Source organism: Chiloscyllium plagiosum, chromosome 5, assembly GCF_004010195.1.
Source record: "Chiloscyllium plagiosum isolate BGI_BamShark_2017 chromosome 5, ASM401019v2, whole genome shotgun sequence".
NCBI classification, from domain to species: domain Eukaryota; kingdom Metazoa; phylum Chordata; class Chondrichthyes; order Orectolobiformes; family Hemiscylliidae; genus Chiloscyllium; species Chiloscyllium plagiosum.
The window spans coordinates 52,378,745-52,404,141 of record NC_057714.1 but is presented as its reverse complement, the minus strand read 5'-3'; the positions used below and the strand labels follow the sequence as shown (position 1 = coordinate 52,404,141).

The window sequence follows — 25,397 nt, the reverse complement described above, 5'->3', positions numbered from 1 at the left end:
CTTCCTATCGGAAAGATGTTGTGAAACTTGAAAGGGTTCAGAAAAGATTTACAACGATGTTGCCAGGGTTGGAGGATCTGAGCTACAGGGAGAGGCTGAACAGGCTGGGGCTGTTTTCCCTGGAACGTCGGAGGCTGAGGGGGTGACCTTATAGAGGTTTACAAAATTATGAGGTGCGTGGATAGGATAAATAGACAAAGTATTTTCCCTAGGGTCAGAGAGTCCAGAACTAGAGGGCATAAGTTTAGGGTGACAGGGGAAAGAAAAAAAAAGAGACCTAAGGGGCAACTTTTTCACGCAGAGGGTGGTACATGTATGGAATGAGCTGCCAGAGGATGTGATGGAGGCTGGTACAATTGCAACATTTAAGAGGCATTTGGATGGGTACATGAATAGGAAGGGTTTGGAGGAATATGGACTGGGTACTGGCAGGTGGGACTCGATTGGGTTGAGATATCTGGTCGGCATGGACGGGTTGGACCGAAGGGTCTGTTTCCATGCTGTACATCTCTATGACTCTAACTGAATTTCTTAATTTGTTCGGATACATTCTTTATTCAATAGTTTTCAATGGGCATCAGCTCATTCACAATAAATAGGTTAACATCAGTGCAAAATCAATGCACATAGGATCGTCGTGTGAGCCCTTATTCAAAAGGTTCGAGTATTAGAACTTCTACTCTCTAATAGTTAACTCATGATTTTGATATAAAGACCAATAAAATGTAAAGAACTTTAAGCACATGCTATTCTCTTCAGCAGCAGGAAAAGGAATTTTCATGCTGGTAATCAAAAAGCAAAACATGCAGATGCTGGATAAGTAAAAGCAAAATGGAAACAAAAGAAAGACCCAGTCAGTCAAGCAGCGGCCATCAAGAACCATGAGTTACTTGATAATTCAGGCACATGCAAACCCATCCTCAGGAACAAAAAGAATGTATGAAAATATTTGAGGAGCAAGAGATCACAGAAAGAGAGAAAGAATGATTAGCGTACATCTTCCTTACGATACAACATCATCTAATAGTTCCACATAATATTTCTTCACCTTAATCGAGAAGAAAAATCTCTATTGCCCAACCATGATATTTCCATTTCCTGGATGAGTACCTCCTCTGAAACGTTTCTGTGAATGTGGCAATCGAATGGCAATTGCAATTGAAATCTTGCAATTAATTATAAATTTGAGATGATTACAAAATCAACTTACATTGAAAGAGTTCATTTCAATTAATGCTCTTACACCTATAGAAAGGAAATCCTATCATTCTGGTCTGAACTGGACTTGCGATTGTAAGGCAAATTACGGGTTCTAAGATAACTGTGTTCTCAGTCTAAAAGGCTATACAAACTTTGAAGCATCTTTTATGCAACATCCACCTTAGTCCCAACAAAGATAATGTTTGTCTTACACTGGAGAAAATGAATGGAATCCATCATTATCATGAGCCTCAAACACTAACTTTTGTTTTTGTTGATCATATTCCACAATTCTGCCCATTTTATCATGAAAAACAAACTATTGGCATTACTAGTTGAGATTGTGGTGCTGGAAAAGCACAGCAGGTCAGACAGCATCCGAGGAGCAGGGGAGTTGATGTTTCGGGCAAAAGCCCTTCATCAGGCACCACACTCTCGACTCTAATCTCCAGCATCTGCAGTCCTTACTTTCGACCATTGGCATTATTAGTAAGGCATAAACAAATATGATAAATTATTGGTTTTGTAACTTCTCAAAATATTTGAAAACATATTTAATTTTCTGTTTTGCATGATACAAAATGCTACAGACTTAGAAGGCCTGATATAAACTGCATACTGTTGCATATTTGGCTTATTTGGGGTTGGAATCCAAAAATAAACCCTAATCTTGCATTCACTGGCAAAAATCAGATTGCTTTTCTCTATGGTGTGCTCATGATTGAGCCCACAATGCACCTATGGCCATAGAATTTGGAAGGGCAACAGACCTGAAATATTGGACATGATGTCGAGCTCCCAGCAGTGTCAAGAATGGAGATTGGCTGAAGATAAAAATAGCTCCACTGACTTGCGTGGTGATTCCTCATCTCTATCCAGTCCATTTGAGAGAAGGATAGGAGGAGGGAGCTTTCAGGACTAATCACCTGTGTGCGGCAGGCAGCAAGGATTGTTCAATAAGTGCCCAAAGTATCTAGGATGTGCAGGCTGGGTAGATTAGCCATAGGAAATGTAAGGTTACAGGGATAGGGAAGGTCTGAGTAGAGATGTCTTCGGATGGTCAACATGGACTCAAATGGGCCAAATGGCCTGCTTCCACACTGTAGGGATTGTATGATTCTAAGCATCACTTAAGTTGAATTAAAGGAAACCAATTGGGATTTTCCAGTTAGCTTCCAGGTTCCCACAAATAGTGGGGGCAGTTTAGATACAAAAAACACTTTTTAATTTAGCTGTTTAGGAAGTTCAAGAGAGGGTACACCCATTTTGAAGTGTAGCCTCCTTTGGAGCCTGCTGCTCCAATCCTGTTGGAAGTCCTCTGAATGGCTATTCAGTTTTGACAGCTCATCCGTTAAATGGATAGCAAACCCATATTCCGCCCATGGAGAAAATCACAATGAGTAAGAGTTATCTCACACAGTGCAGGTTCAAATTTAGATTTCAGAATTACAGTGGTGTTCAGAAGTCTCTCATCATGATTGAAGCACAGGTAGGAGTTTTTAGAAAAATCTTTAGTGAAGGGAGAGGTAAAAATCTTTGATATTCCCTTTAATGAAAGTTCTTGGACTCTACGAATGACAAAACATTTAATCATAGCAATGAGGTTGTGATTCACACAGCAATAAAGAAATTAATCTTGTCATAGTGGAGTTTTCCATGCAAGCTCAATCAAGGAGCATTGAAGTACTATCAATCAATATGAAGTGAAACAAGAATGCATTTTCAAAACAAATGCTTCAAGATAGCACACTTATTTGCCCAGCATTTTTTGGGGGCATAACTGACCCATTTCAGCCAAAGGCTACAAAGTGTAGTCCATGTTACACTTTGCTTGCTTGCAATCTGCTTATTCATAAACTTGCTTTGATTCTCCAACAAAATGTGTCTGTTCATTAATCCAATTGATAAATATCTTGGACCTGATTATTCTCACCCCAGGGCAGTTAATTTAAATATGGAAGGAAATTGCAGGTAAAGTTATCCAAAGTGCCTTAAATTCTGGAATTGTGAATTTGAATTGTAAAACTGCAAAAGCATTTGAAAGAAAAAGCAGGAAACTACAGATCTTTCTGTTTCACTAAGTTACTAAAACATATCATCAGAAACAGCATGACAAAGCAGTTGGATAAGGAGGAGCTGATGAAAGGCGGCCAACATTAGTATTTTTTGAAAGGGAGGTCATGTCTGACTAATCTACTTGAACGTTTTAAGGTTACAATTTATATGAGGGAGAGGACAGGGACTAAGGGTGTTGCCAACATGGATTTGCAGAAGGCATTGATAAACCATTTGAGTAAGAGGTGATTATTAGCAAAAATAAAAATACATGGATTTAGATATAGCTGTTTGTCCTTCAAAATTAATCGGCATTATATTAGCCTCAAAATTAACAGCCTGTTCCCCATAAGCCCCATGTCAAGTAGGAGAGAATGAAGATGGAGTTAAAATTTTCATTGAATTCATAGTTTGTGGTGAATTAATTATTGATAAAAACCTGGTGCCTCTCACCAGGATAATTGCAGTGCGTATTTGAGGGTACATTTCTACATTAAGATATTAAGATGAATCTCTCACAGTGCAACTATGTTGAGGTGGCCTTGAACTCAGAATGACTATCACATTCCAATCTTGCTGGGCTTTGCCCATACTGTCCTGCACTCTCTCCTGCAAATATGAGGCCATTATTTCAATTAGTAAGTGGCAAATCTATTGATAACAGAAGGCAACAGTATTTATCCATTTATTAGATAGTTTTCTTTCAGAAAATAATATTTCACAACATTTTGAGAAATGCCATTTGATAAGTGTATCATATGAGAGCTGGTATTGTGCAATGAGATAGGATTCATCAGTTCTCTCATAATAAGGGTGTCTCTAGGTAGCAGCAGGCCTGATTAAATTTTACTTTCAGTTTGAGAGAAACAGCAATGGGCTTCAGACTATTTTTAAAAGAATTATCTCAGGGCAATTAGGAGGGCTTGAGAGCAGAGCAGGCTAAAATGAATTGGCAAATTAGGCTGAAGGATAGATCAATAGAGATGCAGTGGTAGGTATTTAAGGGGATATTTTACGATACAATCCAAATAGTAAGAAAAATCCCAAGGGACAGAACCGCCATCCATGGTTAACCAGAAAGATAGCATCAATCTTAAAGAAAAAGCATATAGTTGTGCAAATATAGGTGACAAGACTGAAGACTGGGCAGAATAAAAGAAAAAAAGATCAATAATTTAGGGAAGGAAAAGGAATAATATGGGAGAAAGTTGGCCAGAAATAAAAAAAAACTCAGTTAAAAGTTTCTATAAATGGCAGGTGAATTGAAAAGGTATATTACATCAGTCTTCTTTATGAAGGATACTAGTAAAATCCAAGAAGCAGCAATAAATCAAGAAAGAGAGGGAGGCAAGAGCACAGGAAAACAATTATCATCAGAGAAGTACAGTACATTGTTAGAACAGAGAGATGAAAGTGCCTCGCCCTGACGGACTTCATCTAGGATCTTAAAATATGTGGCTGGTAAGATAGTTTGTGCACTGGATTTAATTTTCCAAAATTCCCTTTGGGAAAGTCCCATTAGATTTGAAAATAACTAACCATTTATTCAAAAAAATGAGGATGACTGAAAGTAGGAAACAACTGACCAGCTTCACATCTGTAATAGGGAATATCCTAAATGAGAATATTATTGCAGAGCACTTAGAAAATATTCAAGGTGATCAGGCAGAGTCAACACAGTTTTACGAAGGGGGAATCGTGTCCTACCAATCTATTGAAATTCTTGAGGTAACATGTGTAATGGACAAAAGGAAACCAGTAGATGTACTGTAGATAGATTTAAAGGCATTTGATAAGGAGCTGCATCAAAAGTTATTACAAAAAAAAGAATTTCTGTAGTGTAGGAGATATCATTTGCCGCGGATTGGCAACTAACAAGTCTTTTTCAGGTTGGCAAGATGCAATGAGTAGTATGCCACTGGGATCAGTGCTGGGACCTCAATTGTTTACAATTTATATTAATGATTTGGATGAGGGGACAAAATGTATGGTTGCCAAATTTGCTTACCTCTCTCCTACCTTGCAGAGAGAGGTAAGAAAGTAAGTTGTGAAGAGGACATAGGGTAGCTACCAAAAGATAGGTTAAAGTGAACTGACAAAGATATGGCAAATGGCATGCAATGGTGGAAGACTCTTAATTTTGTCAAGAAGGGAAAAAAAAGCATTTATCTGATTGGTGAGAAATCGCAAAGCTCAAAGAGGCAGATGTAGCCAAGTGACTTACAGCTTGAATCACAATTAGCATACAAGGTCAGCATGCCCTAATTTATCATGAAAGGAAATTAATACAAATGTGGAGAGGTTATGTTTTAGTTACACAGGACACCATATCTGGAGTATGAATTGGAAGTCTTTAAGAGACGCTTTACCAGAGATCACTCTCATGCCTTGTTGTTGACCCAACCCCCATCATCTCTGCCTTGTGAGCCCCATTCTGCCATCACACTTCGTGCTATCATTCAGCAGAGGCCTAGGATCCAGTGAGAATTCCAGACTTCATGTGGATGTCATATTGACAACAGTCACCACCGATTCACAAATTGAGCCAGAGGATAGCACAATTTTATGCAAAAAGGTTTTTACTGTTTTCAATGATCTCCTGCAGAAAAGCAGAAAACTCGGAATGTGTTCAAAATCTGCCAAGTAAGATCAAACTAGATTTATTCTGAAGCCCCTTTGCACATTTAAAAGGTTGCATTCTATTTTAGAGAGTACCTTGTTAAATGTTCACACATATCAAACTTTTTTCAAATTTTGTAGATTTGTTATGGAAATCATGGTTTACCTCCCAGATAACCAGCAGTTAATTTGCATTACTTACATTATTCTGTAGCATTTCAAATGATCAGTTTCCAAAAGTGTTCTAAATAACTTTGTTATTCTGAAGAGGCATTTATTTTTAAAAAATAGAATCATTTCTATTACTGGAGAAGTATTAAGTACATTGAACGGGAGGCTAGATAAACATGAGCAGAATTGAATAGAAGTATATGATGACAGTGTTGGATGAAAGAGGCTCATTTGGAGCATTCAAACTAGCATAGATCAGATGGGCTGAATGGCCTGTTCTAGTCTGTGCAATCAACATAATAATTCTAACATTTTTGCACTTACCAATGACCCTCTCGCCCTGTGGATTGTTCTGGCTCCCTGAGCTGGTGGATAGATCTTCTGGGACAGGCATCTGCTCTAATTCTTCTTGATCATTTACAGAAAGAGCTTCTTTACTCCCTATATGGAAAGGATATGAGTACAATAACCAAGCAACAACAACACCAGTAATCAAAATAACAGGATAGGGAATTTAAAAGAGGAGAATACACTTGTGGATTAACTGTAAATTTATCGCTAATAATGTGTGGTCATATATTTTTAATACAATATTGATTGCAGCAAAATGTTTTGAGCTTGATTATATCCATTTTCAATGAGGTATTACCTTTGAATCTGTTGAATTAACACAAATTGTATATGATCTACACCAAAGAAATCTGAATTAATATGTTGATTTTCTTCACATCTTTACAAGAATTGAATCGCTAAAACCATAAATGTTCTATGGTTTAGCTACTTGATCATTGGAGAGAAATGATGGTGGTGCACTTAACCTGAGGGTTGCCACATTTCAGGCAAGGTTGAGATGTTATGCCCCTCCTGGTGACCTTAGCCAGTCTAGGAACTGAACCATTGCAAGCGCCATGTCCAGCCAGCTGAGCTAACTTGTTGGACTAGAGTAGAGGAAGCTTGGTTGGAGTTGCATTGAGCAGCAACAGGCTCCAGAGATTGAGGCATGGCTCACCAATGGAAGGAGATTGGGTCACAACAGCCTCAAGATGGGTTATGGGAGCAGTGGGTGAGAACTGGAAGCTAGACAAAAGTCAGTCCCTGCCAACAGCAGCTCAACCATGATAGAGGGATCCCAGCAAGGGTTGGCAGGGAAAAGCGGTAGCATTTCAAGAGCAAAATACTCAGTTCACAAAGTTATTGTTATCTTGCAGGAAATGAATACTTGTCCCAATGTCCAGATGGACCTTCAAGCATTATGAGGTAATGGTGGTATTGGTGACTTACAGATGGCCATGGCCCTTGACAGTGCAGAGCTAACTGATTGCATCTGGTCAAGCATCAAGATGCTCACCTCTGCAACAAACTTCTGCTAATACATGCGCTTAAAATCTTTGAACTGATTTGTACCAAATTTCATTTGACAGATGAAAATGCTTCACTGAATGATTTTAGATTTTATCATTCAATTAAAATGTAGTAGTAGATAGTAAAGGAGGGAAGTTAATCAATATAATGAACAAAATTAATGTAAAATACAGAAGTACAGTAGACAAAGAAAACTAAATGGAAGGCAAAGACATAAAGCTTCTATTTATCAATTCATGGGATAGGAAATTGCCAGCAATGTCAGACATTATAAGAATATTAAAATATAGGAGTAGGAATCATCTGTTCATCTCCTCATATCTGGTCCATTGTCCAATAAAATCATAGCCTCAATTTTACTTTCTTGTCTGGTGTCCTTAATGTTTCAAAAATCTGTCAAACAGCCTTGAATATTTCCAGTGACTCAGTTTTCACTGCTCGCTAGTTTACAGAATGCCAAATACAATCCTCAGAGAAAAAAAAAATCCTCCTCTTCACCAATGTAAATGGGAGTGACCTTATTTTGAAACTGTACCAATTAGTTAGAGAAATTTAGAGGTGACATTCCTTGCCTTTCTAGGTGACATGGATTAGGAAGTTGCTGAGATTGTTTAATGGATCTTACGGGTGGCACACTGGTGGTGTGGAGAGTGAAAGCTTAAGATCATGGCTGAGCTGTTAATTGTGCAGCTGCTGTGTCACATAGGTGCTTTTCACTGCTTTTTTTCCCCCCTTAACCTCTGCACTGAATGGCTTCTCATCTTCAGTAGTTCTATCCTTTGTCCCAACTCATTACGTTTTTTTCACCTTTAAGTTCACTGCATGTCATCATCCCTTAACCACTCCCATGGAAACTCCCGATTCGTAGTCATGGTCAACCCATTGATCTCACCATCTCACAAATCTCACTTATTAATCACAGAGAAGATCATCTTTGATCACTTTGCTGTATCACTCTGTCTCACAACTCCCCCCATTGCATGCCACAGACTAACCTCCTTCTGTGCCTTCTGTGTCTGCTCCGTCTTTTTTCTCCTACTGTGAACTATCTTCCTATCTTTCTTCAAGATCTCCTTCACCCTCACCTCCAATGTGAGGAGCTCATGGTTTTCTGTCACAAAATTTGGGATCTGTTGCCTGGACCACTTTACTCCATTCCACTAATCCATTGGGCCAAAATGCATCCAAAGTTCCCCTTGCCTTAGCTCCAATTTTAGTTTCTTTCCTACCTCTTCTCATACCTTGTCTAGCTCATTGTGCCCAAAAACATGGCTCCTGCTCCCTCAACATGATTCCCATAAAGCTTACTGTCCAATTTCCCCATTTGTATGGACTCCTGTTGACTGACATTCTTAGGAGATAGTGAGGAATGTTTGGAATGTTGACCTGAAACATTTCAAGATGAATTTTCAAACTTGATGCTGGAGAAGTCAGAGTTGACAAAGCATGGCACTGGAAAATATACAGCACATCAGGCAGCATCTGAGGAACAACAGAGTCAATGTTTCGGGTATGACCCTTCATTGTCAACTCTCTTGCTCCTCAGATGCTGCCTGACCTTACTGACATTCTTAACAATTCTCTATCTTTGAGGGCTGTTCCATTCATGTAATTCCACTGTAACCATATCTCATCTGAAAGGAACCTTCGACTCCCTGAACAACAATGCAAATCTCTACCACCTGTTTTAACCTCCTTTTCTCTCTGCAAAGTCCTGAACATATTGCCATCTTCCAAACCGGTGCCTCATTCTTCCTGAAACTCCAATCATACTTCTGTCTCTCTATGCCAAAATAGCAATCATCAAATAATAGTAATGTGCGCCTGTCTCAAAGACAAACTAAGCAATCTCAATTTTCTCAACCAGTCTGCAGACTTTGACATCCTAATACCATCTTCCTACGTCATTCCACTGTTGCTAACTTGATGAGACTATACTCAGCTGGCTCCATTCTTACCTGTCTTATCATTGCCACAGTATCACTTGTAATGTATTTTCTTCCTACTCTTACAACCAGTGCCTCCGAACTATCCTTGCCACACTCCCTTCCACTTCTCATATACATGCTTCCCTTTGGAAATATCATTTTGAAACACAGAATTAGCCTTCACAAGCAGACTGACAACTCCTTGCTTGACCTCACCATCATCTCTCTTGACTGCTCTACTGTTACTAAGTTATCAGATTGCGGGCCTAAACTCCAATATCGGTTGAACAGTAATTTCCTCCAATTATCACAAAATCACAGAATTATGACACAGAATGAGCTATTCAGCCCATCATGCCTGCATGAGGTCTACAAATGAGTATTTATATAAGTAAATAAAATACATTGCTTTCAGACTGTCCTCCAAACTCAGTTTCAAATCCATCAATCTACCTTAAAATAGTTTTGTGATTGAACTAATGAGTTTCTGACCAGACATCCACACTATCATTAAGATTGTCTCTTTCCATCTTCCAAACATCCCCCAATTTCAACCATTTTAGTGCAACCACTACTGAAACCCCTTTACTTTTCCTGTTTGTGGGCTTAACTATTCCAGGATTTAGATTGATTTTCCATATTCCATTGCCTGCAAAGTTGAGCTCATTCAAACCTCTTCTGCCAGTTTCCTCCTTCATGTGGACTTCGGTTTAACTACCACCCTTATAGTTAGTTGGTTCCCAATTGAGCAGTACTTTGGTTTCAAGATTTTCACCCTTGTTTTAAATCCACCCATAATCATGATCTTGTGTACCTCAATAACTGCCTTCAGCCCCACAACACAAATATCAGCATCCAGCAGCTCTGACCTCATGCATTCCTGATTTACTTACTCCATCACTGATTTTGACCTTTCTTGCTTCATTAAGATGTTGCTTAAAACCTACTTCTATGACCAGGTTTATGGTCATTGGGTGTGAGTGTGATGTGAAAATTGCACTGCTAGAAGGTATTACTGGAAGCCTGCACTTTCAGGGTGCTCAAAAACAGAAATTGCTGGAAAAGTTCAGCAGGTCTGGCAGCATCCGTGAAGATAAATCAGAGTTTATGTTTCGGGTCCAGTGACCCTTTCTCAGAACAGTTCAGAGAAAGTGTCGCCAGACCAGAAACATTAACTCTGATTTCTCTTCATTTGCTGACAGACCTGCTGAGCTTTTCTAGCAGTTTCTGATTTACAGCATCTACAGTTCTGTAGGTTTCCTTCAGGGTGCACAGCGAATCTCAGAGGGGGGTAGCAACTCTGATTAATGGCCTATTAAGAGCCCAAAAGATGACAGTAATCTTCAGACATGAGGAGGGTAAGCAGGAAATGTTAATTCATGAATTCAATGTGCCCAAACAATATGCTAATGTACAGTTCTCAGCTTCAGCCTGGGAGAAATGAAAGTGGGGTCTGGAAATTATCTGGGCATTGGGTTCCTAGTTTGAAAATCCACCTTGAAATGTTTCAGGTCAAAATTCCACACATTATAATAACAAAACATTCTTTCATATGTCTTTCATTACTGTCATATCATTTTCTTTTAAATTAAAAACGAGTTGGATTACCATTAAATTTTTTTTTGTTCTAAAAGATACATAACAGAGGACAGAATTGATTTACAATATATGGGGCATGAGATATTCATGACAACTTATCAAGTTACTTGTGAATATGCGGTGTTATGTGTAGTCCAACTAGGTCTGACAACTAACTTGTAAGAGGTGTCTTTAAAATTTTCTAAAGTTCTATTGATATTATTTGATAGCAAAGTCATCTGACTTGTAAAAACAAAATAAAACTTGGAAATGAACATCACTGTCACATTTGAGCTGCATTCGGAGGTGCACGAGATAAAACAGACCAGGACATGTCATTCGCATATTTTAGTAGTTTTTCCTTCTGGGGGGCAAAATGTGCAGTTTGTATTGAAGGTCTTGTCTCATGAAAGTGTAAAACAAAATTTGGCTTTATTTCTCCTGAAATTATGTTGAAAAGTCATGTGGTAATTTCTGTGAATAAACATAATCTTTTTCCACTCTAATAAAACGGGGCATCTTTACTCATAAAACTTACTGAGACAGAAAATAACGATAGGCTGTTCTGTGGTGTTGGAGGCAGAACGGATGTAGGCAAAAATACATGCCGATTCCTTCTAAGCATTGTACATTAAGCTTTTATGTAATTACTTAATTTTCATAATGTATTTATGTCCTTCTAAATTGTATTACCCAGGATTTACACCTGAATTTTTGAGACCATATTTTAGCAAGATCATCCCTCCTAAACTTGTTTAACCATTCTTGATTAGCTAGGCAAGTTAGGACTTTATTCATTAGAGTTTAAATGAATGAGGGCGACCTTATTGAAGCATATAAGATTTTGAGGGGGCTTGGCAGAGTAAATGTTGAGAAGATGTTTCCAGTAATGGGGGAGCCGCAAACTAGGGAACACTGTTACAGAATAAAGGGACATTCATTTAAAATTAAGATGTGAAGGAATTTCTTCTCTCAGAGGTTGGTGAATGTCTGGAATTCTCAGTCGTGGAGGCAAGATCAGTGTAAATATTTTTTAAAGTAGATATATTATTGAAATAACAAGAAGAGGGCATGAAAGAGAACCCTTTGAGTTTCCAACGGGTACTCTGGTTTTATCCCAGAGTCCAAAGACATGCAGATTAGGTGGGTTGGCCATGGTAAATAAAGCGCTACAGGAATAGGGTGGGGGGGGGGGGGGGTGGTGTGGTGCAGACTTGATGGGCTGAATGGCCTTTCCGCCTGTAAGGATTTGATAATTTCTATGAGAGGTTGAAGCCTGGCGCACATCAACCATGATTTTATCTGATAGAGGGGGAGACTTAAATGTTCCAGTCCTGCTCCTATTTCTTATTGCCTTATAATTTATTAACCTAGAAACCACTTATTTTGAGACACTTTCAATTAATTCTTTTCATCCGAATTCAAGTAAAACCTGAAATGTCTGAATGTAAAATAATGATAATTGCAGCTTTGAACGAGTGTAGAGTCACACTAACAGAAAACTAAAATATTGTACATGCTAGAGATTTTGAAAATAGTCAGCAAGTGAGCCGAATGTTTGCTTGAACTGCTGAATATTTCCAAAATCAGTTATTTTTAGTTTAGAGATCCACACATCATGATTACCTGCACCTTGTACCAAAGTGTGAAAGATGCACGTTCAGGCTTTAAAGCATTCTTCCTTCACTCAAGAAACATTTTATGAATGGCTTAGGTCAAACTTTAGATATGGCCAAGAAGAACATTAATCTAAAACTAATGAAGGAGCTCTCCAAACTGAAACACATACTTTATCCTTCAGAATTTTACATATAAAACAAAAGACAGTGACTGAGATAAACAAAATAATTTGCACCTAAGCAGCTTTCATGTCCTAGGAGCATTCCTAAGCATTTTACAGTGAATTAATTATTTTCAAAGTGTGATATCTGTTGCTTGTAGTTAATGTGAAATTGGTGGTTTTAGTTGAAGGCTAACTACTGGTGAGGACACTGAGTGAACAGCTATGCTCTTCCTTAAATAACACCATTTCATGAAATCTGACCAGGACGTTCAGGTGAAGTGTAAGAATAATGTGTCATATCTACTCTTCAAAACTTTTTTACTTCAATGATTGTATTACTTTATACATATATCATATTTAAGATTGAAAATAATTTCTCTCCACAGATGCTGCCAGACAGTGAGGTTTTCCAACAATTTCTGTTTTTGTTTCTGATTTCCAACTTGTGCAGTTCTTTCAATCTTTTAATTAATGTGTTTAAACTGATTTACATAATTTGTGACTTGTGCAGTGTACCACAAATTTGTTTTACTTAGGAGACAAAAACAATAGCTTGGACCACAGAACCAGACATCCAGAAATCAAAGCAGAAAGACAAAAGCAACAGCATTTATTTGAGAAAAAAATATTCACTGTACAGGGGTAGCTTGGAAAATCTGGAAAAATATTTAAAGCACAATCTCTTCTAATGAATAGAGAATATTTTCCAGGTGCCTGCCTGCTTAATTTCTTTTGTGCTGATTCCACTTTGAAAATGCTACTCATTAATTTTGCAATAATTAACTTTAAGACAAAACATTTAGTGTGACTGCCGTTCAGCTGTAATCAGCAGAAAACTTAAGTTACATGAAAATCTACACTTGTATGAGGTCTTCCTTTCCTTTCATCAACCCATTGTCAAAGCTGTATTTCTAATACAAAACAGCACACGAAATTGACTCTGCATCAATGGATTAAATTTTGCTGTGAAGGCTAACAGTGCTCACCACTTTATACATAAATCAGACAGCTACTTCCAATAAGTATGCACAGTTATACAGTTAAACACAAAATCCAGAAGCTGTTGTTGAAGATGCTCTGCTCCCCTGCAAAACACTTGAGACATCACACACCCATTAAAATATATTAATTAGCAATAATTTTCTGTGCTGATGTTGTAGATACAGACTACATTCACCAAAAAAAAGCTAAAGCCTATTCATTCCAATATTTTAAAAAAATGTCTTTAAATATGGCCAAACAATCTCTGATAAAGGAAATCATTTTTGAAAATTCCTTCCTTCAGTTTTTTAAAATTTAAGTTATAGTTGGAGAATCATTTTTCAAATAAATCTGTACTTGAGGTTTAATTTTTCAGTCTCTGATTTCTTTCCTTTTTAAATTCAATTTTTTTTTCCTAACTTTTAAAAAATCTTTCTACAGCTGATTCGGTCTTGAATTCTAAATAAGAATTGCTCCTTCAAACCCACATTATTCTTCAAGCTGCCGGAGCAAGGAGAGACACAGCAGCTTCAAAAGGGCACCAGACCATTTGGATACCCTGCTGATAGCAACTTGTCTTGCAAAATCCCACAGAAAGTCAAAGTACATGTGGAACTCAAACAAACAGTGGGTGCTGTTCATTTGTCACCCAGCAAGGTCAGACTCAATGTCCCTGCTAACCATATCTTTTCTAAAAAAGACTTTTGCACCTCCAACTGTCAATTTTAACACATAATAACGTGTTGGTTTCATGATGGTGTTATACTAGGGTCTTTTAAAAATAAATTGCATGGGCCAATAGAGAAAAAGGGCTACAGATTGAAGACCTAAGATAGATACAGGCTGAAGAAAAATAATAGTGGACAAGAGTTAAGAAAAATAATCATGTATTTTGCCAACATGGGTAAACAGATCTATTCACCAAGTTTAGTATTTTAGTTTTCAAAGACCAGTGTTCATTTTTGTTAAAGAATTTAACTTTTAATTTAAATTAGTAATTGGTTTGTATTTGTTTCCAGATATCTACTTCTAGAATGAGAAAGCAGATCTGAAATGTTTTAGTAATGTTACAAAATAAAGAACTGTTTCCAAAGTTCAATCCAGTAGGGGATTGTGTCATTGAAATGTAACCCAAAGAACGTTCCTCCTGCAAATTGCATGGGATCAAAACAGTCCTGAAAAGATGTAGAGCAAGAAAGGAGTGCCTTAGCCAAGGAGATGAGCAGCTGGCTACAAGATCTGGAGCAGAAGATAAGCAGCTGCTGGGAGGATCCTGGACTTAGTAGAATAACTAATGCATGGGAAGTAAGACAGGCTCCTGAACTGCAATTACAGCTAGTCATATTACATGCCTATTAACGAGTTATACAATTATTCTTCAAGGGCATCTAGTTTTAAAAAGTGAATTGCTTTGAAATTTTGTATGTTGCTTATAGCTTGCAGATGACATTTTAACTACAGCAAATAGAGATTGTGATATTTGTGTGGGAGTGTGTGCGTGTGTGTGTGTGTGTGTGTGTGTGTGTGTGCGTGCATGTGCGTGTGTGTGTGTATGTCAGTCAATGAGAGGACTTCTGCATGAGACACTCTGCGTGAAACATGAAATAGAGTTGCAGGTTGTGTGGTCTGCTTATGGGAGAGGGTGTCTGACACTAATAAACGTATTAAATATCTCACATCCATACCAGATGACTGAGAGACACATCAGGGTTGCTGATAAATGAGGCTCAACTAGAGGATACCGAACAGATAATGCTCCATAGCTTATGGTTGGATAAAGTTTATTAAATGAATATATTTGAAACGTAAATAATGTATTTCAAATAGCTTCTTGATCAAATTAAATATGAATCCTAAATAAAATTTTCAATTCGCCACATGAAAATTGCTCAGCAAAATGTATCTTCCCTGCTCATGGATTTTTCTTTTAAGAAAGTAAATATTGCACAAAAGTAAGGAAATACAGAAATAATTTCAAACATAAGTAGAAACTTCTCACAAAAGTAGAAGTGATGTTGTGTTCTATATAATACAGTCAATCCCAGGTACCATTCCCTCAAATATCATGCACCGTTTTTATATGTATAGCAAATATGAATCTCTTTTCAATAAACATCATACTTTGACGAAAACTGTGAAACTGGAGTTACTTAGATTTTGCTATGGATTCAAAAATGTTATCTAATTTTTTTTTTTTACAGGCATGTACACTTGTCATCTTTATTACTGTCCAACAGTTTGGAAAAGTTCATCCATGCTGTGTGTTATTCTGGAGAGTTTGTATGGTTAATTTCCCACAACACCGCATAGAAAATTTACATGAAAATATCAGGAGCAAATATGTCTTACTTTTAAAAAGCTGCATAATAACATGGAGTAACTATAAAAAATCTATTTACCTGTCTCACCTGACAGCTGGGAAATGTCCTGTGCCTCTTCAGCTTCCATATTCTGCTTGTGTTCTATCGTAGGGTGGGTGGGAGAGGAAGAGGAATAATGTAATAAGTTACTGGATGGATGATAACGAAACTGCTTACTATTCTAACTCACTATCTGCTTTAGACAAAATATGTCCTTCTTCCTTCAGTTCCAAATACTATTGAAAAAAACTACACATTATTATCTGACAGGAGACCCTGATCTCTCACAGATTACAAAGATTTATCGAAATTTCATTACAGGCAGAGGTTGACGAAATTTGTTATTTATTGTTAATTTCCCACTCTATAATAACCCAAAAATGCAAACTGACTGCAACAAAATTAAGCAGAAAATTAAATGGCCCTGGGTCATTGTATGTGAAGAGAAGCACAGAATTCATTCTCTGGTTGATCTATAGTTATGTTCTCTCTAATTTACTGAGCATGCATCGATGAACCTTGAGTCAGCTTTGTGACACTTGTACAATCAGCAATCAAAAATGAAGCAATTTACAGAAGAATGTCTCATTTACCCAAGCAGGACTGCATATTTGAACAGCACAGCTCTGCCTCGATTAATAATGAATACTCCTCATATAGTAGCAGATGGGCAGAACAGCAGCTTTAGACTCTGTCCCTCACTTCAAGATGTGGCAGTAACCAATTTCTTCAGTTAGCCCTTACATAGGGAGAAGTGAATCTCCCTAAAATAGCGAAACAAGTCCAGGAGAGAAAGGGAACCCATGCCTTCCTGTTTTACTGACAGATGGCTCCACAGATTTGGAACGAATGGTGGGAAGCTGCTACTCTTTTGCTGTAACACTTTATGTTTTAATCACTGGTTTTGAAGCAACTGCAAACACAAGGGAGTATGAGATTGAGGTTTAGTGGGGTACAAATAATTTTTACAGTTTTTACTAGGATTGCAGATTACCAATGATTGATCTCTGACAGTGTCTGTGAACATTTGATGCAGTTGAATATTTAACAGTTATGAAACTAAAAAGCAAAACCAGGAATTTGTTGAATTGTGAGGATCGCCAAATAGTAATTCTCTAGTCCCAACATTTACTAACTTCTCTGTTAGATGTTGACTCAAATGGCATAAAAATTATAAAGAATATGTTAAAATAAATATGCCCCCAATCGTAAATGACCAATATTTCTACATTGCTGCCCCACCACCTTGAGAAATAGCCTATATATACAAAATAGTTTTATGCAAATATCTGAATACTAATTTGGCTAATGGCAAGCCTTGAAATAACTGAGTTCCTCCTCCCGCACTGCTGTATTTTTACAGAATGATTAATTTAACAAAACATTTTCAATTTTCAAATTCTTGGTAGGAATGGAATAATTTGAGCATTCCATTTGATTTTATTTCTCTCTGAAAATCTGTACCAACAACTGATGCCCATAAACAGCTAGAAAGCGCAAATAATTTAAATTAGTAATTCCAATAAAATTCTCTGTACTACAATGGCAACCAAAAGGTTGTTTGGAACGACTTCCCCAAAATGCTGAACTAACCTTCCTCATTCTCATACCCACGCATGAGAGTGAATCTAATAGAGAAGAAGAAAAAAAAACTAACCCTCCATCTATATCTCTAGAAATGCATTTTTCGAAACTTTCATGGAACACATTGGAGAAAAATAGTGTGGCACTATAGTATAGCAATTCCGCAACCAGTGCTGGAATATGAAAAATATGTGAAGCTACTGAACAAAAGTCATATTGTCACAGAAATAGTTTCTTACTACAATATTACTTGAACAGATTACAGTCGTGTAGAATTTAAGCTTCGTTCCACTATTGCCACTGAACTACAGGAGAAAGTACTGCTTTGTAATAGTTCTTGACAGTCACAATAATGTGTTACGGACTTCTGTAGCGCCACAACACAACAGGCGCAATGCGCTCGCGAAACTTTGGATATGAACGATATCTGGTTAATTTTCAGACATAGTTCGATATTAGCAGATGGGCTGTCGAAACCATTTCGCCCAGACACTGAACTTCACGCAGCAATGACCGGACGCACACTGCAGCCGAGGCAACAGGTGCCTCCTACCAATGACAAGAGCAAAAATAATCAGGGCTTGACTTTCCATCTCATTTTTTTTTTAAATGTTCTCCTGTCCGCTCTGACAATCCCCACACCAAGGAGCGAGGGTGGGTGCTGGCTGCATGCTGTAACACGGCGGGTAAGAGCCAAGTTGGCGGAGTTGGCTGTCAGTTCTCTCCTACCTGTATCCCTCCTCCTCGCTGGCGGTAGACACAGCCCGGCAGTTCCTGCTCCATGTGCAGGCTGCACTTGGACTCCCTGCGGTTGTACATCTCTCCCCGCTCGACTTCCTCCTTCCAATGCGCCGGCCGCGCGCACACACCCTCGTGCTGGGATTGGTGGAAGAGCCCAAGGCTCGGCTCACTCACGAGCAGCAGCAGAGAGATGCCCGTGGGCGCTGAGCGGTGCCACCGGGCGTCAGGAGCTTTTGCTGCCCCGCCATCCCTCTGCTCAGCTCCAGCAGGGAATGGGAGCCCAAACGCGTTCATCTACCTGCTAATGGGGAGGGGTAGGGAGGCTATAATAACACAGCAAGCATATTCCACATTCCCAGAATGAGGAACATTACACAGAAGGTACAAGGTTACACTTGCCCCCACCCACCCCCATTTGCCACAGTGTAGCTCGTGCCAATCTCAGAGGGCAACATATTGATGAGTTGTTTATTTTTCTCCCTACTCTGGTAACAAAACATAACTCCAAAGGAATCATGAATTTGAAATGCAAAAGCTTTCCAGTTGTTGGGGTTTCATGCTAAAGAATGTAGGCCAAGTAACAGCCAAGAGGAAAGGCTCCAACGTTTTCCAGTTTGGTGCTGGAGGCATTGATGTGCAAGGTGGAAAAGAGCAGGAAGGCAGTATTTTTGGAGAGAGCTGGGGAATACCAAGGCATGTCTTGTGAGAGTGGTCATGGAGGGCAATTCCAGAGTCTTATTCAGAGGGCCTAGCACCACCAGGGCTTTTGTGATGTCACATGTGACAAGGTCAATGAACACATCTTTTACCAACGGCAGCACTAACCTCTCGCACTGCCCAAGGCACCACAACATCATCACTCATCTACCAGCAACATCTAGCATTGAGGAAAAAGGTCTAACATTCAGATATTCCACCTCATCCTCGCACTGACTGACCTCTTGCTGCTTCCACATACCTGCAGCTATTTAACCTGGCAGGCAAAGCACCCAGGGAGAATCCCTGGCATTCTTTTCCTTCCTGACAGATAAAACAACTTGCAGAAGGACAGAGCAGATCAGAGCCACAGGGAGACACCTGTGCCTTCCTGAAAAGTCTGTTCTCTCTCATGTAGATAGCTATTATAGAGGCTGTAACATTCTACATTACTGAAAAGAATCATAGAATTCATACAGTGCAGAAAGAGGGCTTTCAGTCCGTAGTGACCCTCAGAAGAGTATCTCACCCAGGCCCAGTTTCCAACTCTATCCCTGTAACCCCATATTTTACAATAGCCAACCCACCTAATCTGGACTGTGGGTGGAAACCAGAGTTCCCAAAGGAAACCCATGCAGACAGAGGGAGAATGAGCAGACTCCACACAGATAGTAACCTAAGGCTGGAATCAAACCTGGGTCCTTGGCGCTGCGAGGCAGCAGTGCTAACCATTGAGCCACTAGGCCACCCGAACATTCAAGAAGATAGAATGCATCTGCCTTAAACTTTTGTCCAACTTCCAGCTCACCCTTATTCCATTTTCTGGCAAGATGTGAAAACTTCAGATGGTGTGGCCATAGGGAACTTGCTTTCTTCTCCAATGCTCCTTTCTAATGCCAACCCTCCCCTTCTGCATTTATGTTTCCAAATATCCAAGAACTGCTTCCTAACCGGTCATTGCAGCTCCATAAGAACAGGTGAGAGTTGCTATAGACATCTAACGAAGAAGTACTATCAATGATCAGGCACTCACAGTCATAGGCTTAGACACACACCGCCCTTAACATTTTTTTTATTCATTCACAGGATATTTGTGTCACTGGATAGCATTTATTACCCACCCCTAATTACCTAGAGGGCAATTAAGGATCAAGTACACTGTTGTGGGTCTCAATTCACATATTGGACAAACCAGGTAAGAATGGCAACTTTCTTTTCCTAAAGGACATTAATAAGCCAGATTGGTTTTAATAGTTGCATGAGGCCAGCTCCCTGTTCCAGATCTTATTAAATTCAATTTTCAGCACCTGCTATGGTGAGGTTCAAACCCATGTTCCCAGAACTTTGGCCTGGGTTTTTAAGAGTGCCAGTTTAGTGAAATTACCATGACACCACTACCTCCCCTGAGACAGTGGTGTGAAGTTGGATTAACATGGATAGGCTGCCAATCAACTGGGCCACTTTGTGTCAACCTATCCAAGTACATGGTGAGCGCTGGGCATGATTGGCTAACTGCCAGACCAGAAGGAGAGTACTGTGTGCCAACTCACTGGAGAGTCAAGTCCAAATGAGTTCTATTGCACAAGATGCAAATGAGGGTGATATAGGGGAAAAACTGATAAACATGATACTCACTGCACTAGCAGGTCTGCTTGACACTGCTAAAGAGCATGGAGGAGTCATGCAGAACTTCAAAGCGTGACCTCTGCAGACAGTGGTGCTGCCAAGCTTGAAACTGTTGTCCTCTCTCACTATAATGTTTGCACTCTCACCTCTGCCATTCTGCCAGTCTCATCACCATTGCCCTTTAGTCAGCTAGCCAGCCAGCTGAGACTATGGCTGACCATATGGAGGGCTGCAGTCCAAATTCTGGAAGCAGACCCTCAAACCCCTGAGCTGCTTCATGGTCATTCTATAAGGCCATCTGCTTTCTTTGTAATTGAAAGTCATGGCCTTCGACAATTTATTTGCGTACAGTTCTGCTCACCACACCATCAGAAAGATGTGGAGGCATATGAGAGGGTGGAGAAAAGGTATACCAGGCAGTTGTCTGTTTTGGAGGGTGTTAACTATGAAGAGAGACTGGACAAAGTCAATTTGTTTTCACTTGAATGTTGGAGGATGAGGGGCAAGCTGTTAGTGGTTAACAAAGTTATGTAGGCATGGATAGAATGGATAGTTGGAGTCTTTTTCCCAAGGTAGAAATGCCACTAGGGGACTGAGTTTAAGGTAAAAAGGGGAAAATTTAAAGGAGATGTAAGAGGCAAGTTTTTTTAAACAAAGGGTAGTAAATGCCTGGCATGTGCTACCAGAGGAGGTGAGAGAAGCAGATACAATAACAATGTTTAAGATGCATCTTGACAGATATAAGAATAAGCAGGGAATAGAGGGATACAGACCACTAGGAGGCAACAGGTTTTTAGTTTAGAAAGACATTATGTTTTGGCGCAGGCTTGATGGGCCGAAGGACCTGTCCCTGTGCTGTGCTGTTCTTTGTTCTTAGTTCTTGTTTTTTATACTGTAGCCACTGGGATACCTACAGAGTAAAGCAAGCAAAGATACTTGCAATACAGACACTAATCGGATTCAAAACATTCAATAGTTGAGTTCTGTTTTTTTTTTGGATTTGCTGCTAGATAAATTATGGAAAGGTTTTTGTTGGTGGATTTTTATTTCAGGATTTTGACCAAAAGGACACTATGATGCCACACAGTAGATTGTTTGGAAAGTGGGGAATTGTGAAACATTGGTCCTGACTGAAGTGGAATGTGCGGTCAGATAGGATAGTTTTGAATGGGCTCATGGTTGGTACAGGCATGCTAGGGCAAAGGGCATATTCCTGTGCAGCACTTGTCTATATTCTATGTTTTTAAGTGAACTATTTAGATTTCCAGAAGGCCTTTGACAAGGTATCACACATGAGGCTGCTAAATAGGATAAGAAGTAGACAGGCAGGAGGCTGGAAGAACACAGCACCAGGCAGCATCAGGAGATGGAGAACAAAGAACGAAGAACAATGAACAATGAAAATTACAGCACAGGAACAGGCCCTTCGGCCCTCCAAGCCTGCACCAATCCAGATCTTCTATCTAAACCTGCTGCCTATTTTCTAAAGATCTGTTTCCCTTTGCTCCCTACCCATTCATGTATCTGTCTAGATATATCTTAAATGACGCAATCATTCCCACTTCTATCACCTCCACTGGCAACGCTTTCCAGGCCCCCACCACCCTCCACACATATCTTTCCCCTCTCACTCCGAACTCATGACCCCTAGTAATTAAGTTCCACACTCTGGGAAAAAAGCTTCTTGTTATCCACCTTGTCTATACCTCCCATGATTTTGTAGAGCTCAATCAGGTCCCCTCAACGTCTGTCTTTCTAAAGAAAATAATCCTAATCTATTCAAACTCTCTCCACAGCTCCCACCCTCCATACCAAGCAACATCCTAGTGAACCTCCTCTGCATCCTCTGCAAAGCATCCACATCCTTTTGGTAATGTGACCAGAACAGTACACAGAATTCCAAATGCAGCCGAACCAAAGTCCTATACAACTGTAACATGACCTTCCAACTCTTGTACACAGTACCCCGTCCAATGAAGAAAAGCATGCCATATGCCTTCTTGATCACTTTACTGACCTGAGTTGCCACCTTCAGGGAAAAATGGACCTGAACACCCGATCTCTCTGTACGTCAATTTTCCCCAGGACTTTTCCATTTACTGTTGACATTTTGGGTGTAACCTTTCTTCATGACTGAGGGTGGGTATAGGGGGAGCTGCAGATAAAGGGGGTGGCGGGGTCAGGGTGGTGAAGACAGACAGAGGGTACGACCTGATTTGTAAATGGGAGGAATGAATCCAGTAGATGGCTGGGTGGAGTGGAGGGGAGGGTGAGGGGCTGGAAAGGGAGTTGGGGGATGGAAAGGGAGGCTATTTGAAATTGGAGAACTCAGTGTTGAGTCCTTCTGGCAGTATGCTTTCCGGGCAGATAGGTAAATAGGATAAGAGTCCATAGTGTTCAGGGTACCCGCATGGATAAAGATTGGCTGACTGGCAGAAGGCAGAGAGTGGGGATAAAGGGGACTTTTTCAGGATGGCAGCTGGTGATTATTGGAGTTTGACGGAGGTCAGTGTTGGGACTACAACTGCTCATGTTGTACATTAATGATCCGGACGAAGGAACTGAGGACATTGTTGCTGTGTTTGCAGAAGGCACAAAGATAGGTGGAGAGACATTGGACTGCAGAATGGCACAGTGGTTAGCACTGCTGCCTCACAGAGCCTGGGACCAGGATGCAATTTCAGCTTTAGGTGACCATCCATGTGGAGTTTGCATGTTCTCCCTGTGTCTATGTGGGTTTCCTCCAAAAGTCCAAAGGCGCGCAAGTTTGCTGGATTAGCCAAGCTAAATACAGGGTTTCGGGAATAGGCTAGGGGAGTGGGTGGGTGGATCTGGGTGGGATGCACTCCAGAGGGTCATTGAAGACTCGATGGGCCGAATGGCCTCTATCTGCACTGTAGGGATTCTATATTTCTAACAGGTAGTTTTGAGGAAGTAGGGAGGCTGCAGAAGAACTTGGTAAAACAAGGGCTGCAGATCCTGGAAAGCAGATTCTGGATTAGAGTGATGCTGGAAAAGCACAGCAGGTCAGGCAGCTGCTCCTCGGATGCTACCTGACCTGCTGTGCTTTTCCAGCACCACTCTAATGCAGAAGAACTTGGACAGGCCAGGAGAGTGAGCAAACAAGATAGAATTCAATGTGGGAGAAGTGAGGTTATGCACTTTGGTAAGAAGAAAAGGGGTATACATTGTTTTCTAAATGGGAAAAAGCTTTGGATATCTGAAGTACAAAGAGACTTAAGAGTCCTAGTTCAGAATTATTTTAAGATTAACATGCAAGTTCATTTGGCAGTTTAGAAGGCAGATGCAAGATTGGCATTCATATTGAGAGGGCTAGAATACAACAGCAGGGGTGAATGGCGGGGGCTGTATAAGGCTCTGTCACTTTGCATTTGGAATATTGTGAAGGGTTTTGGCGTGCTCCTTTAGAGGAACTGAGATGAGGAGAAATTTCTTTAGCCAGAAGGTGGTGAATTTATGGAACTCATTACTACAGAGGGCTGTGGCGGTCAAGTCATTGAGTATATTTAAGACAGAGATAGATAAGTTCTTGATTGGTAATGGGATCAAGGGTTATAGGGAGAAGGTGAGAGAATGGGGTTGAGAAATGAATCAGCCATGATGGAACGGTAGAGCAGACTCGATGGGCCAAATGGCATAATTCTACTTATACGTCTTATGGTCTTATTGTCTTACGGTGTAACTGTTGTCTGAGAAGCTCTAATTGTGTGTGACCTTCTGTTAAGAATCCACTCCTTGTCTGCTCATTGTGCTCCACATCCCTATCATCTCCAGGGACTGTGTTCATTTCCCCAATAAGTCATGGAATCGTAGAGTCATACTGCATGGAAACAGACCCTTTGGTCCAACTTGTCCATTCCAAATAATCCCAAACTGAACTAGTCGCACCTGCTTGCTTCTGGCCCATATATCTTCAAACACTTTCCTATTCATGTCTTTTAAACATTGTATAATACCCACGTGCACCACTTCCTCAGGAAGTTCAATCCAATGTGAACCACCATCTGCATAAAAAATTTGCCTTTCATTTCTTTTTCAAATCTCTCTCCTCTCACATTAAGGTTATGCCCCCTAATCTTCAAATCCCCTATCCCAGAAAAAAGACAACTACCATTAACTCTATCTGCACTCCTCATTATTTTATAAACTACTATAAGGTCGCGTCTCAACCTCTTACATTCCAGTGAACCAAGTCCCAGCTTATTTAGCCTTTCTTTATAACTCAAACATTCCATACTTGGCAATGTCCTGGTAAATCTCTTCTGAACCCTCTTCAGTTTAATAATATCCTTCCTATAAGACAAGCCTTCAAACTCTATTGAACTCCATTGCATTTCTCTTCTAACTCCATGAACCTTGCAGAACTCCTATATTAAAACAATACTTGCATTTACTTTTGAGTTTTTTGAGGAAGTAACAAAGAGGATTGATGAGGGCAGAACAGTAGATGTGATCTATATGGACTTCAGTAAGGCGTTCGACAAGGTTCCCATGGGAGACTGATTTCCAAGGTTAGATCTCACAGAATACAGGGAGAACTAGCCATTTGGATACAGAACTGGCTCAAAGGTAGAAGACAGAGGGTGGTGGTGGACAGTTGTTTTTCAGACTGGAGGTCTGTGACCAGTGGAGTGCCACAAGGATCAGTGCTGGGTCCTCTACTTTTTGTCATTTACATTAATGATTTGGATG

The 25,397-nt window shown here is 39.8% G+C and overlaps 1 protein-coding gene and 1 long non-coding RNA gene across 10 annotated transcripts in view; one reads left to right on the top strand and one right to left on the bottom strand.

Moving 5' to 3' along the window:
- Positions 1-18,507, bottom strand: part of ikzf1 (IKAROS family zinc finger 1 (Ikaros)) — a 93,410-nt gene extending 74,903 nt beyond the window's left edge. The window contains exons 1-3 of one of the 8 annotated variants that reach the window (XM_043690107.1): positions 18,351-18,507; positions 16,077-16,139; positions 6,370-6,486 (exon numbers count right to left, since the gene is read on the bottom strand). In XM_043690107.1, coding sequence (XP_043546042.1) covers positions 6,370-6,486; positions 16,077-16,125 — 166 coding nt within the window. In that variant the 5' untranslated portion in view covers positions 16,126-16,139; positions 18,351-18,507. Of the gene's footprint in view, positions 1-6,369; positions 6,487-16,076; positions 16,140-16,630; positions 17,490-18,350 lie in introns of those variants that run through there. The other 7 variants (XM_043690102.1, XM_043690100.1, XM_043690099.1 and 4 more) reach the window with 7 other exon arrangements.
- LOC122549901 overlaps positions 18,091-25,397 on the top strand; it is a 10,033-nt gene continuing 2,726 nt past the window's right edge. Inside the window, exons 1-2 of one of the 2 annotated variants that reach the window (XR_006311700.1) lie at positions 18,091-18,307; positions 20,145-20,253. This is a non-coding gene — a long non-coding RNA (uncharacterized LOC122549901). Of the gene's footprint in view, positions 18,308-19,753; positions 20,036-20,144; positions 20,254-25,397 lie in introns of those variants that run through there. The other variant, XR_006311701.1, reaches the window with a different exon arrangement.